This window comes from Condylura cristata, unplaced genomic scaffold, assembly GCF_000260355.1.
Source record: "Condylura cristata isolate star-nosed mole 26May11 unplaced genomic scaffold, ConCri1.0 scaffold00021, whole genome shotgun sequence".
Classification (NCBI taxonomy): Eukaryota; Metazoa; Chordata; class Mammalia; order Eulipotyphla; family Talpidae; genus Condylura; species Condylura cristata.
In genome coordinates, this window is record NW_004567122.1 from 38,632,658 (window position 1) to 38,648,419 (window position 15,762).

The 15,762-nt window shown below is 40.3% G+C and overlaps 1 protein-coding gene across 1 annotated transcript in view; it reads left to right on the top strand.

Moving 5' to 3' along the window:
• Window positions 1–3,294, top strand: part of SMIM3 (small integral membrane protein 3) — a 20,549-nt gene extending 17,255 nt beyond the window's left edge. The window contains exon 2 of the mRNA XM_012727696.1: window positions 1,961–3,294. Within this exon, the coding sequence (XP_012583150.1) occupies window positions 1,972–2,154 (183 nt within the window). The 5' untranslated portion in view covers window positions 1,961–1,971 and the 3' untranslated portion in view covers window positions 2,155–3,294. The remainder of the gene's footprint in view (window positions 1–1,960) is intronic.
• Window positions 3,295–15,762: the final 12,468 nt, after the last annotated feature.

Consider the following 15,762-nt stretch of genomic DNA (forward strand, 5'->3'; position numbering starts at 1 on the left):
CGCCCAGCAGGAATGTTTTATATCTTAAGTTCTGACTTATGCACTGAGCCACAGTTGATTGACTGGAGAGGAGTGTGTGTGTATATATGTTGGATGCTGTGGGGTCTTTAAAATTTTGACAGGAATAATGATATTTGACATTGCGTAGATTCTGTGAATACTGCAGGCTCAAGATATCTTCCAGCTTAGCATTAATCTTCAGTATTCCTTCTGGTGATGTTGTATTTTGTGAAGCTGAGCTTTTGGAAGTTGCTATGATTCAGCAAGGGCTCTGTACTAATGAATGTGGGCTAGGAAGTGAGGATTGAATTGTCCAATCTGATTCCAAAATTTCAAAAGTCATGCAGTACTTAATGGGTGTACATATGCTGTGAGTAATTGGATAAAAATGTTCTTTGCTTTCAATCTGTGTGATTCTTTTCCAATAGTTATCCATTTGTTGGGGTGCTTATTAAGTTGTTAGAGGCTAAAAAGGTAATAAACACAATTGGTAGATATTTCTTTTGGCCTGGAAGAACTGTGAAGTAATTGTGAGAGCCCTAAGAGTACCATCAATTGAAAAACTCTGGGAACAACTGACTTTGATCTATACTCTTTAGAAGGCTTAGCTGCAAGTGAGAGAAAATTAGCTCACAATGCCTTAAGCAAAACCAGGGCATTATATACTTTTATAAATGAGACCTCTAGGTTTGCAGTGGTTGTCAGCCTGGGCTGGGTTCCACTTCTCCTTCCATATCTAGAATGGACTCACATCCTTCCGGCTTAGCAACCCGACAGAAGGAACCATCTTTCCCACTGGTTTGTATATAAAAGCCCACAGGGAACTTTGGCTGATAGCCTGGGCCACCTGCCTGTCCCTGGGGATGCAGGTTTGTGATGGCCAGTCCTGGGTCATGTATCCATAACTGCTCTCAAGTGAGCGCCCCAACTAAACCGTACAGAACAGGTTCTACACAGAAAAGAGGGGATTCTATTATCAGGAGACAGGGGCACAGGACCAAAAAGCGATGATTTCCCAATGTACAGCTGAGGGAACAGATGGCATGGTAGTTTAGTAGATGGACATGGAGCCTCCAAGCTCCTACCTGTCCAGTTTCACTTGCTTGGGCAAATTAATTACATCTCCATCTTGGAGACTTTGGAGTCTCCATCTGTGAAATGGTAGCAAGTGAAGCTAAAAGTCAAGATATTAAAAAAGATGACAATGATAGCACCCATTTCATGGTGACTTGGGTTTTTTGGGAGAGGCCCAGAGTCCCAGGACTCTTTTTTTGGTTCTTGTCTTAGGCAAGGACAGAATTTAAGCTTCAGAATTTAAGGACAGAGAAGCAAGAGATTTGTTGGTAGGAAGAAGAATAAGAAAGCTCTTGAGTGGCAAGGGGCTCTGAGTGGGTAGCCACAGAAGGAGTGAGAAGTAGGTGCTTGTACAAGTACAGTGAGCAAAGAGGGGGGGTTGGCTGTTGGGTGCCCTTCGTTGTGTCTTTTGCTGGTTGGCGGGGCCCACAAGGCCTCCTGGGCTACGCAGGTCCACTGAGTTTTCTCACATCACCCAACCTATTTTTCAGACCCAGTTTTGGTCCATTTATTATGTAGGTGTCCCGAACATTCCATTTTTAATTGAATTGGGGGCAGGGAACCCTCCTGGTATTCAGTTGTTTCTCAATCAGGCTGATTTCAGAGTTTGGGGATTGGGGGTATCCTGGTCCTAACTGACAGCTTATACCCATTTCTTAGCTTCCTCTTTCAGGGATGTGGGTGGTTGCAGTGAAGACTGAGTGAGTTCCTGCATGAACCTGCCTCATGCACCTGGCACAGAGGAAGCCCTCAGTAAACCAGGCCTTTACCACTAGGATTGACTAACCAGTGACCTCTGTGTCCGGCTCCTGCAGCAGGTTCTGTCCAGCGAGGAAGGCAGGATAGAGGGTGCAAAGCAGTGATTTCCTCTCTCTGTCTGTTGCAGACTGGAGCAACATGGACGCCGTCAGTCAAGTCCCCATGGAAGCTGTGCTCCCCAAGCACATCCTGGACATCTGGGTCATTGTCCTCATCATCCTAGCTACCATCATCATCATGACGTCCTTGCTGCTGTGCCCCGCCACTGCGGTCATCATCTATCGCATGAGGACTCATCCTGTCCTCAATGGTGCGGTCTGAGAACCTCCCGGGCAGGGCAGGTAGGGGCTGAGGACAGCACCCCCTCTCAGCCTCATCCCCTTCCTTAGAGATCAGCACCAGGGACTTCGGAGTGTGGACTCTGGGGCATGACATGTGCGAGGAGATTCGAGTTCTGGTTTGGATTCTGCCACTGGCTAGCTGTGTGAGGCTGAGGGACCGAAATATATGAGTCCCAGGTTTTTTCTTTCAAGTGGGAATCATGATTCTTGTGTCTTCCTACCTCCTAGGGTGGTGAGAACCAGTCACTTTGTGGAGGTCAGAGCTGTGAGCAGTAAAGCAAGCACAGGTACCAGGTGTTATTGCCAAAGGCTGAGAAACTTTGTAAAAACCGAAGAACCTAATTGTTGATGATGCTCTTCAAGGTGAAAAGGGGGAGTGAAAAGGGGGACAGTTGGCGAATGCAGACTTTACCAGTGCCCCACAGGCAAACAGGGTCACACTGACCTCATTCCAAGGGTTAGCAGCACACTCGTTCAACATTTTCTATATTCTCATGTTTTCTGAGTTAGGAGGGTGTTGAGTGTAGCAGCGAGAGTGGATAGAATTTTCTAGAACCTTCTTTAGTCAGAATCTCTGCTGCTAGGCAGTCTGGAGGGCGCTCTCATTTCTTGGCAATGCCAACAGAGATGGGACCATGGGATTCTTTCTGCACTGGAGTCACACTGATTTGACACTCAAGTAATTTTGGAAAATGCAAGGTGGCTGAGTTCCCTGGCCAGTTCCCAGGACCTCCCCCCCTTGACCCCTTGCATGCTTCACACCAGAAGAGGGCTGTCCCTCTGCCTGGCTCCTGTTAGGTTTAGGCCTCCTCCTTTACTTCCTCCAACTAGCAGTGCAATCAATAGAAGGTACAGACTTGTATTTTCAGAGATGGTCCCAAGACTTTGGGAACCAACTCAAAACAGTGATGGTTATTTTAGATGCTGACTTATATTTATGTAGAACGATCTCTGGACCATTTAAGCTCTTTAACCAAAATCAGAAATGTCTTGAATTTGCTAAATTATGTAAGAAGATAGCCCAGAATACCAGAATATTATGTGAAAACAGTACTTTTACTTTGATGTGACTGCATTGATGTGTAAATAATTTCTAATAAAGTGCCCCAAATATGCCTGATGTCTTTGTTAAAGAGTGTATCTGTTAAATGTCAGGAAACTCAAGGAAAAGACTCCCGGCATTCATGGACCTTAAAGGCAGTTTGAATGTAGAAATAGAAAGGGAAAGAAGACTCTAATCCCCTGGAGATCAGATCCTGTCTTTGGTAAGTGGTGATGTGGGGCTTACACAGGGGGCGAATACATTTTGAGAGGAAGATGATGAATTGACTGTTGGACACAGTGGGTTCAAGATGCTGGTATTGTTCAGGTGGTACTTTGAGAAAGCAGCGAGATGCGTGACTATGTTCCTCAGGAAAGATCTCAGGGCTGGAGTTTTGTTTTGGGAGGTTAACTGTACAAGGTAGATACACCACGTGAGTGGACAGGATCACCTAAGTGGTATACAGAGAGGCGAGAGGCCAAAAGCAGAGGAACACTCTTTTAAGGATGGGAGGAAAAAGGAAGCACAGAGATCGAAAAGGCCCGGTGATCAGGGGCATATGGCTATAACTAAGGGGTGCAATTGAGTTAATGGACTGAGGGAGTTTGGAAAGTGAAGGTAGGGAGAAAAGACAACTCTCTCCATGAGTTAGAGGAGGCTACTGAGAAAGATAGTTGAAGTATATGTGATAAAGCAGATGTGATGAGATTCTCATTGGTTGGCACAGCATCCATCCTGACTTCTCTTTCTGATGCAAATTTGTAGGTGACAGAGGCTGGAAGTGAAAAACTATTTCCACACGTAAACGACAGTCAGTGCCCCAGACTTGATTCAAGTTCTGCCCGTCATATGCACGCAGGCAAGGATTTAGCTTGGAACTGTGCTGGTGTGAAGGCAGCTGTAGGAGTGAGTTCTGGAGCTAACCATGCAGTTTTCTCATACCTGCCTTGTGTTTGAGGTGGGCAGTCCCACGGCCCACAGCGGGACATGGTTTTCTTACTTGCTGGCTTTCCATTTGTGGCAGAAGCAGCAGCTGGCCAACAGGGGAGGAATTCTGGCTCATCTCTGGCTTCAGTGCTTCTCCAGCTCTTCTAGCAATTTAAAGCACATTAATTCCCTGTTACATTAGAACTTCTTTAACTGAAATCTTTACAATGAAACTTGATTGAGCCCGATGGAAGAAATATTCCATTCACTTTTTGCACTAGCCATTCCATTTCTAAGCCCACCATGTGATGCAACATCTGTGGGAAAAGCGCTCTTTCTGTGACAGATGCCAGGGAACTGGTGGCCTCGGGAGTGTTACTAACCCACCAAGAGTGTGTTGACCTTGGCCCTAACATAGGAGACTTGGAGACTCCAGAGAATGAAGCAGGAGCCTGGGGTATGGAGTCTGGTGTATGTTTATTAGGACCACCCATGGGTATATATAGGGCCTCTATGTGCAGAGAAAAACAGGAAATGTGCTTGACACAGGGGTGGGGTACATGTTTGTACCGGGCGTGGGGCTTCTTGTAGCTTCTACTTGAAACAGTAGTGGGTTGCAGTTATTTGCAGGACAGAGTGCACTGTGCTCCGCTGACTTGTTTGTTGACCTTAGTGGGGAGTGTGCTCATCCATGCACAACATTAGGCAGGGCGGACAGGTGCACTTGAGGTCCTGTTGAGTTAGCCACACGGGAGAGCTGCTTGACAGTTTCTAAAAAAAATACTAGTGAGGGTAGGAGGTAGTTAGGGGACCAATAGCCACAGAGTGGATTTTGAAGAGACTGAACATATAATTTCTTAATCTAAAATCTATTGGCTACTTTGAAAAATAAAGGTCTAGTAGTAAGTATGTTTAAAAATTGCATCTATTAAAATTAGTGCTAAACTAAAATGATGTCATTTAGTTGCATGGAGTGACTTAAAGAGAATATGGCATGTTTACAGGTGAGAACAATAAATGAAAACTTCTTTCAAACTCCCAAACATGTTAGTTCTTGTTTTCATATTTCTTTCAACACATGACATCCTCACTGAAATCAGAAGAAACAAGATTTTGAAAGACTAAGTGTTAAATCAGAGAGAACAATATTTCTTATAACTAAAATGCATTAATAACCTTTTTTCTCTGGCTCTTCCATCCCCGACCCTAATTCCAGAACTAATTTTCTAATTTGAGAATTACTAGCAGAGAAAAGAGAAACAATTCCAGTATTTATTTAGCCATACATGAGAGGTCTGGTAAATATGACACAACCAATGGAATAAAACTTGGTGAGGGAGCACTATCTGTTATAATAAGTAATGAAAGGCAAAATACATTAGTGCATGTATTCTGAGGTACCTTTAGCATTTCTGTAACAAGTTAAGGTGTGCTAATCTGGCCAGAATATGCAATAGGAACTCCTATAGTTTTTCATATTTCATGTAAGGCTGGGAAAAGATTCGACTGCTCATATAAAACAACTGAGGGGATTAAAAGTGGAGATGATACTTAGACTATGCTAAGCATCCAGACCAGTCCAGGAAGGAGGATGGAGAAGAGTCAGTTCAGTAAATGTTTCCCTGGGAGCAGTGGTGACAATTTGTCTGCAAATTCTTCATTGGTTACAATTGCCTACCATAAATTATTGAATACAAATCCACTTCTTACTAAAGGGGTAATTTCTGCTACTGTACTTTAGTATAGTACATCAGTCCAAAGACTTGTGTCTTTGGAAATCAACGTTCCAAAGACATGCCTCTGTACATTATCTACACAGCCCAAATGCATTTTGGGAAGTTGTGCCTGTTTGTGTGTGTGTGTGTGCACACCACTGTAAATAGGTGCTAGAATGTAACATCCCCACATGAAGTATACAGGCAGCGGTTCATGGTGAGCTGTTTTACCCAGCCACTCATTTCTTAACACTTCTGGAAATAAAGAAATGTTGTAGCTTCCCTGCATATACACAGCTTGTCTTGTTTCCTCTTAGTTTCTGATGAGAGTACTTAGTCATCACTAATAAAAATTGCATTTGGGGCCCTCCCTGGTGGCGCAGTGGGTTAAAGCACAGCACTAAAAAGCTTAAGCCACTTCCGCATGAGTTCCATCCCCACCTGCCCCGGAGGTGACCACATGGCATGGCAGACTTCTCCTGACCCGCCCGCTGCTCCCCTCAGCAGTGTACTTAGTCGAGCTACCTGTTCTGCTCCCCACTCTGGTGAATCCTCTCACTGCCCCTGCACCTCTGGCCTGTAACCCAGTTCTATATGCATAAATAAATAAACTTTAAAAAAATTGCATTCGGCCCTCCCTGGTGGCGCAGCGGGTTAAAGCACTGCACTGAGAAGCTAAAGCCACTTCCGCATGAGTTCGATTCCCGCCTGCCCCGGAGGTGACCACATGGTGTGGCAGACCTCTACTGACCCACCCACTCACTGCTCCCCTCAGCAGTGTACTTCATCGATCTGCCTGTTCTGCTCCCCACTCTGTCTCTGGTGAAGCCTCTCACCGCCCCGAGCCTCTGGCCTGTACCCCAGTTCTGTATTCATAAATAAATAAATCTTAAAAAAAAAAAATTGCATTCAATCTTTGAACAACACTGATTTGAATTGTGTGGTTCACTTATAACCAGATTTTCTTGATAACATGATGCACACCTAATACAGCATTGATAAATACAGTAGAGTCCTGTAAATTCTTTTTATAATATTTTTCAGTGTGGTATACATGAGATCCAGCATGACTGAGTAACTGCCATGTGTCTTCAGATGCCACCTTAGATAGTTCAGTTAAGATAAGGGAGGTTGATAGCTTTCTTAAAAACACTTTCTTCTAGTTTCATTTACTGTAAGTACAGTATATAATACATACATCATACAAAATATGTTAATCTATGGTTTAAGTCATCAGTAAGACTGATCAATTGTAGGCTTAACTAATAGTCAATAGTTAAGTATTGGGGAGTTGAAAGTAATACATGAAATTAGGGTCTATGCCCTTAATTTCACATGTAAATTTTATGAATTTTTAAATGCAGCTTCCTGTCTTTTGAGAAAAACAGTACTGAAGGATTCTGAAATTAATAACTCTCTAGGAGTGAAATAGATAGCCCTCAAGAAGTGAAACTTAAATTACTTGCTGTAGGAAAACTTGGAAAATTGTGTGACAGATAAGCATAGGATCGGTCTTGGAATTGATCAGTGCAATTCCAGCCTTTGAGGAGAAAGGAATGACTGTGAATTGCTGTACGTGGACACAGGCTCTGTGTCCTGTCTGGCCTTTGTGGGTCTGATTCATGCTCTGCAAATGTAGACAATCATTAGAAAAATCAGTCTGCGATTTTAGGGTAAATGAGTGTAAGAAGCTTGTAAACAGTCCACCAGATGGCGATATTGCCATTTTTTCCAAATGGCTCCAGTCCCTCACAGCCCTTTCTAAAGCAATCCTATTACATTCCCAGTAGTCACGGTTTTATTTTGACTGTACTGGCTTCAGAGATTCTGGGGGAATAGCAGTTATGCGGGCTAAGCTCTCCTACAATGAAAAAATCCCCTCTTAAACAACTAGGGTTGTCAGCTCAGAAAGTGGCATCAGATTCACCCAGGAGCATTTACTTGAAAAGTTCAGCTCCTAGATCTCTGTTTCACATTTACAGGCTGATAATCCCTGGAACAGGGATTTGATTTGTAAAAACAAACCCCTTGTGTGTTAAAAGTTAAAATTGGAGAGCCACCTGCTGGTGAAAGGTGTCCACTTCTTGCTGACCCCACTGTTGAGAGCTGCGCTGTTCCAAGACTCTTCAGTGAGCACAAAATCAGGGATGTACTCATACCCTCTTGGGGTCACCTTGAAGAGACCAACTTCCATCTTTTTGTGGTAACATCTGAATAATATGAAGATAGTGATCACATTTCATTCCACCATTTTTTTCAGGTCAAAAACTCACACTCTGCACTGCAAACTTATTGTCATCCTCTCTGCCTCCCTCCCCAGCAGGCAATGTAGCCAGAGGTGAAGAGCAAAGGCCTGCAGAATTTGGCTCTACTCTTCACTGGCTTTGTGGCTAGGGGACAGTCACAGAAACTCTGAGCGCTGGCTGTAAAATAGCATGAAATTATTTAAATTATGGTTACCTCATAGGATTGACCTGAATAGTAAATCACAGGTGCAAGTGGAAGGTATAAAAAAACACTCTCTGGTGGCACAGCGGGTTAAAGCACAGCACTAAGAAGCTTAAGCCACTTCCACATGAGTTCGATCCCCTCCTGCCCTGGAGGAGATCCACATGGCGTGGCAGACCTCTCCTGACCCGCCCGCTCCCCTCAGCAGCGTACTTCGTGTGGATCTGCCTGTTCTGCTCCCCACTCTGTTCCTGGTGAATCCTCTCACCCTCCACATCTCTGGCCTGTACCCCAGTTCTGTATAAATAAATAAATCTTTAAAAAAAACCAAAACACTCAGTAGGTGATCTCAGTTAATCTCAGTTTCTTTATTAGTAAAAGGGCAGCTACTTCTGCCATTAGATGAAATAACAAGTGTAGGATTTGGCCAGTGACTGACTCAAAGTAGTCTTTCAATAATGCCAGTTTTATCAGTGACGCCAAAACATCGAAGGTCTATGTTTCCTTTCTTAACTGGAGAGGTGTATTTGAATTTACCTTCTGCCTCCTTGCTAGTCAGTTTACAGTAAAGTTTCTTCCTTTTCTCAAAATCTGGTGGCAGGTACATGACTTTTAGGCACATTGGACATGAGTCCATTGCTCACTAACAGGAAGAAATGATTTTTAATTTTTAAAAAAAGATTTATTTATGCATACAGAGCTGGGCACAAGACAGAGGTGCAGGGGCAGTGAAAGGATTCACCAGAGACAGTGGGGAGCAGAACAGGTTGACTGACGACGTATACTGCTGAGGGGAGCAGTGGGCGGGTCAGGAGAGGTCTGCCGTGCCATGTGGGTCACCTCCAGGATGGGGATCGAACTTGTGCTGAGTGGCTTTAGCTTCTTGATGCTGTGTTTTAGCCTGCTGTGCCACCAGGGAGGGCTTGATTTTTAATTTTTAAGTCTTCACAGAAATTTGTTAAGAATGTAACAAACAATAAAATCTGTCAATAAGGTAAAACTTTAATCTGGTCCTCACATAATTCTTGCTAATGAGAGAGAATGGAAATAGGATGTGAAATGGAACAATCATAAAAATAATAAAATTCCTTTTGAAGCTATTAATCCTAAACATTAAAGAACAACTTTTAAATTGTCCAAATAATACAAAGCATTTAATTGTGGTGTATGAAAGGCCTTCGGTTCCCATAAAAAATTTCTGTGTTAGCAGGCTGCTAAATACTATTAAAATCATAAAATGATATATCTTTAAATATTTAATTGAAATGCATTTTATTTAATTTATAGAAATAGAACTTATGCTATGTAATGTGTGGTATGTATTGGAGTGAGAGACAGTAAGAGATAGGTTAAAAGCCAGATGATAAATTAAGAAATAGCATAGGAATCTAATCAAATAAACACTATTATTTTCATATTGCCTTGTATATTTTTCTTAAAATTATTTCACTGTAATGATCAAAAGTTTCCTCTTGGTTTTGTGACAGTGTTCATGAAAAATCCCACCGGCTATACATTAATGTTTAGTGGTGGTTGGAACTCAACAACAAATTTCATAATACCAATTTAAGGGAAACATTCCTTATGAGTTGTTATTTCTATTTTAATTTTGATATAATTTACTTATATATATATATATATATTACATCATTGTTCACTTTGTACAATGTTTGCTTTCTCCTCTCAGATGTAGTCCCCATAGAGCTCCCACCAACAAGCGACCCGTGCAATATCACCATAGTCCCCTGTGCTCTTCCTTCCTGTTTTTAATCCCTCTCCCTCCCCTGCAGAATGCCTCTGATTTATAGATGCCTGTTAATATTGTTTATTATTATCCTTTTTTTTAAACTTCATCTCTTATTTGGTTCTCCTATATTCCTCCTATAAGTAAAACCATCTGATATTTTTCTTTTTCCCTCTGTCTTATTTCACTGAGCATAATCCCTTCTAGCTCCATCCAGGTTGCTGTGAATGGCGTGAATGTATCTTTTTGATTCCTGAATTGTGTTGCAGTATCTATACAGGACCATGATCCAGTCATCTATTTTTTTTTTTTGCATTTGGGTTGTTTCCATATCTTTCCTATTATAAATATAATATCTTATCTATTGGAAATAATGTTACAATAAACACGGGGTGGAGGGCACCCCACCTTTTGAATTAATGTTTTTGTGCTTTTGGGTAGATCCCCAGGAATGGAATTGCTGGCTCCTATGGGAGCTCCATTTTTAGTAGTTTGAGGAAACTTCACACAGCTTTCCACAGTGGTTGAACCAGTTTGCATTCCCACAGGCACCACACCCTCACCAACAGTTGTTCCTAGTTTTTTTTTTAACACATGTCATTTTCACTGGTATAAGATGGTATTACATTGTGGTTTTGATTTGCACTTTGTTGATAATAAGGGATTATTATCAACATTTTTTTCATATATTTGTTGGCTATTTGCATTTCTTCTTTGGAGAATTGTCTTTTTAGCTCCTGTCCATTTCTTGACTTCTTTATGAATTTTTTTTTTAAAGATTTATTTATTTGTACATACAGAACTGGGGTACAGGCCAGAGGCTCAGGGGTGGTGAGAGGCTTCACCAGAGACAGAGTGGGGAGCAGAACATGCAGATCAACGAAGTACTCTGCTCAGGGGAGCCGAGGGCGGGTCAGGAGGGGTTTGCTGCTCCTTGTGGGTCACCTCCGGGGCAGGCCGGAATCTTAACTCATGCGGAAGCGGCTTTAGCTCCTCAGTGCAGTGCTTTAACCCGCTGCACCACAAGGGAGGGCCTCTTTATGAATTTTTAAATTGCTGTCAATGACTAGCTTTTCCACCAATTGAGTACTATTTTCTACTTCTACTTGCCTGAGTGGACTCTAAAGATAAGCATGTGTTTTCTAATTGCTAGATTCACATGCAATATTTTTTTCTTTTGATAGAAAATGGAAAAGGCCAGAAATTTTCCCCAGGAGTAAGGGCAGGGAAAAATTCCTCCTCAGTGGAATTCCTCTGTCCCATCCTGTGTGCTATTATGGTCATTTCATGTATCTTTATCCTTGCCAGTTCTGTCCATATTTTTGCAAATAGCAAGAGTCAATTCTTTTTAATAGCTGAGTAGCATTCCATTGTGTATATACACCACATTGTTCTGATTCACTCTGTCCATAGACACTAAACAGTTTCTATAACATAGCTATTATAAATAGGACAGTTATGAACTTATGAGGACATCTATCTTTCTGAAATAGTGTTTTTCTAGTCTTTGGGTAGCTACTAGAGTGGAATTCCTGGGTCATTTGGTATAGCCATTTTTAGCATTTTGAGAAACTTGCAGATTGCTTCTGTAGGGTTTAGAATTCATCTCTACTAGCAGTGTGTGAGTGTTCCTTTCCTCTTCCTCATCAATACTTGTTTTTGGTCTTTTTGATAAGGGCCATTTTCACAGGTGTGAAATGGTGTTTCATACAATTTTATTTGCATTACTCTGATGATAAGTGAAATGAGGAACTTTTCATGTGCCTATTGGCCATTTTTATGTTTTCAAGCATTTCTATTCATTAAAAAAATTAATCTTTAAAACGCTTTTGTTGAGTTGAATGAGTTGTTTACATGTTTTGGATATCATCCCATTATCTGATGCGTATGTATGAATGTTTTCTCCCATTCAGTAGGGTGGAGTTTCACTGATAGCTTCTTTCACGGAGTGGAACTTTTTAGTTTTATATTTGTTTATATTTGCCTTTTCTTCTTTTGCCATTGGAGATGAATCTCCAAAAATATTTCTGAAAGCAGTCAAAGAGTATTTTGCCTCTTTTTTCTTCAATGTATTTATAGTCTTGAGTCTTATACCCACTATCTTAAAAAATTTGTTTAAGTTGTGAGATGGTGGTTTAGTTTCATTTTTTTTTTTGCATGTGACTGTCCAGTCACACTACTATTAAATGAAGAGACTCCACTTTTCCCAGTGTATACTCTTAGCTTTGTCAGAGATTAGCTGTCCATAGATGTGTGGGTTTATTTCTAGACTCTTAATTCTATTCCATTTGTTGGTGTGTCTAAAACAGTACTACACTGTTTTAATTACTATGGTTTGTGGTATAGATGTGTGTGCTATGCCTCTCTCTCTATATTTTGTTTTCAGGTTTTCTTTGGCTATCCTGGGTATTTTTGTGGTTCCAAGTATTATTTGGCTTCTTTCTTTGGACAATGTCATTGAATCTTATAAGGGTTGCATTGGATCTATATTTTGCCTTGGGTAGGATAGCCATTTTTAAGAATGTTAATTTTTTTCCAATCCACTTTCTTGTTTCTTTTTCTGTTTCTTTTAACAATGTCTTATAGTTTTCATTGTATAGGTCCTTCACTTCCTTTATTAAGTTTACTCCAATGTAGTAAACTTCAAAAGAGTACAAAAAATCAGGGAAAAATTATGTACAAATTTTTTTTTCCTGCTTTTCTCTTAGGTTTTAGGTAAGAAGTTATTTTTAAGGCAGGTTTTGATTATTGATTATTAGGAACAATTTTAACAAGTAACTGCTTCAAGAGAGGTACAAGGTCAGGGAAAATTATGTACAAAATATTCTTTTCTCCTTTTCTTTTAGTTTTTAGGCAAGAAATGTCATAATCCTGAAGCTAGAAGGGATTTGAACTTGGAATTAGTATACATTCTAGTCTAGAGACCCCCCCCCATAGGCAAATCTGAATTGTAGAAATTTCAAAATATGCTTATTTTTTTACCCATTAGCTATTCACCCAATCATCCTCTGGCTGCCATAGATGTTAATCACCTAACTGTAGAATTTAATTTCTGATTTGTAATAATTGTTATAATTTGTTACATGACATTTATTCTCAAAGAGGTAGACCTTGGTGTTCTTGTACCAATAGAGAAATATGTGACATATGTATTTACCAGTGAAATAATGAGAATTAAAGACTCACTTTTGGAAACTGACAAATGAATTACTGTTTTCATAAAAAGAACACTCAAAGTTTATTTTTAAATATAAAATTTTGCTAAATATATAAGGTCATTTCTCAAAATGTTTAAGAATGTTCAAAGGTAGATATTTATGAAATGAGATACCTATGACTTCTAATTATATTGTACCAGCCTTCCAGATTGTGAATATTGGCTTAAAATTAATAAAACATGTATCTGACTGCTGTGTTTTTGTAGATTTTATAAAAATTGGTTAAGAAAGAGGTAGCAGAGAGAAGATGTGGATCCAAGATTTTATCAGAGGACATTCCTTGTTTTGTTCTACATAGTATTATTTAAATTTACCAGTGTTATACTCACCTAAAGATCATATGATTTGGGATAAAACTATCTATACCTTGGACAACAGAGATCAGGCACTCTGTGTTAGAAAGGATATGGATACTTATGCTTCCATGATCCAGAGGTGGGTAAAGGGAAATACCTGGAGTTTGTGGTTAGGTGCAATAGTCTGCTGTACAAACCACACAGCACAGGCACTTTCTGGTGGCCATTGAGTGAGGGAAAATCAGTGTGAAGGATCTGGGGTTATTCAGTGGGCTAGCCCTATGTATTATGGAACAAGGACTGTACATTGGTCTGAATTCCCCCTCTGTCATTCCTCAGGACTGGTGTAGACTCTGTGAGCCTCACTGAGGATACACAAAGACAGCAGAGTCAGATTCCCAGAAAGGAGGGTTATGGTGTTGTCACAAAAATGAGCTTACCCCAGAGAATTCATATCAGAAGCTTGAAACTTGAACCTCCTCTCACATCCCTTATTCAGCAACTACAATCAAGTCTCAGACCTTGCAAAGGACAAACACTCCAAACACCCATAGTACCACCTGTTGGAAAGGTAGAAATAGGCCAAACTTCTAAGATCTAAAGCAACAAAAACACCACACAACACATGGTAGGTAACTTGAAACTTCAAGGGAATACAACAACTCAAGGAAAGAACACTCTCCAGAATCCAATCACAAACATATGGAGGATTTTATCTTCTTATAATATAGTATCTTATAGTATCTTCAAATTGCCATAAGGAAATTTTAAGAAACAAAATGGAGAAAGGAAATCTAAGTGATACAAAGAATTCTGAAAAGCTAATCAGAGATACAACAAATTTCAGAAAATGGATGTTAAAGATTTAAATGAAAAAAATAAGAAGATGTGGTATTAAAAAAAGACATAGGGCCTTCCCTGGTGGCACAGTGGGTTAAGGCACAGCTCTAAGAAGCTAAAACCACTTCATGAGTTTGATCCCTGCCCCAGAGGTGACCCACATGGCATGGCAGACCTCTCCTGGTCCACTTGCTGCTCCCCTCAGCAGTGTACTTTGGCAGTCGGCCTGTTCTGTTCCCCCCTCTGTCTTTGGTGAAGCCTCTCACTGCCCCCGTACCTCTGGCCTGTACCCCAGTTCTGTATGCATAAAGAAATCTAAAAAAAAAAAAGACATAAAGAATAAAAAATTTTTTTTTTTTGCAGGAAGCAATGGTAGCTGACTAGACCAAAAGGAAGAAGCATTGAGAGAACGGTTCAACTCTTTGTAGAAAGGCAAAATAAGGTTAATTGGTGTTCCAGAAGGTAACAAGGAAATGGAAGAGAACTTACTGAAGAAATAATAGAGAAAAACTTACTAAACTCAGAGAAAGATCTGAATATACAAGTCCATGAAAGTAAAAGAACACCTGGTTATCTAAAGGCAGTGAGATCCAAAGATATATATATATATATATGGTAATGAAAACACCAGGAGTTTAAGACAAAGAATAATCCTGAAACTGGCTAGGGAAAAAAAGCAGGCAACCTATAAAGGTACTTCCATCTGGCTTACATTGGTTTCTTTGGGAAACCCTAATGGTGAAGAGATAACGGAATGAAAATTTCAAAACAATGAAGTTTAAAAACTGCCTGCCCAGAACACTGTAAGTCTCTCTTTCAAAAACAAGTGAGAAATAAAGTCTCAGACAAACAAAAGCTGAAAGATTTTGTCAACACCAGATATTCCCTACAGGAAAAGAGATCTCATATCTAATTTGAAGAGAACATCCCCCCTAAGAGTTACAAGAAAATAGAATCTGGAAACTGAAAACAAAATGATAGTAGCAGACCCACATCAATAATCACTCTAAATGCAAATGGATTGAACTCACCAATCAAAAGGCAAAGAGTAGCTGGTTGGATCAGAAAACAAACCAATTTTCTTGTGTTAGTTTGTTCAATAAATGGTTCTGGGAAAACTGGACAATCACATGCAAAAGAATGAAATTACAACACTACCTCACACCGTGCAAAAATATCAACTTAAAGGGGATAAAATAATTAAACATAATACTGGAAACCATAAAATATAGGTAGTATCTTTAAAGACTTATCCTCCAGAATAAAGAAATTGAAGGAAAAGACAAATCAGACTGAAATGATCTTGTACAGCAAAAGAGACCCTAGCCAAAACAAAGAGACACTCTGTTCATGGGAGA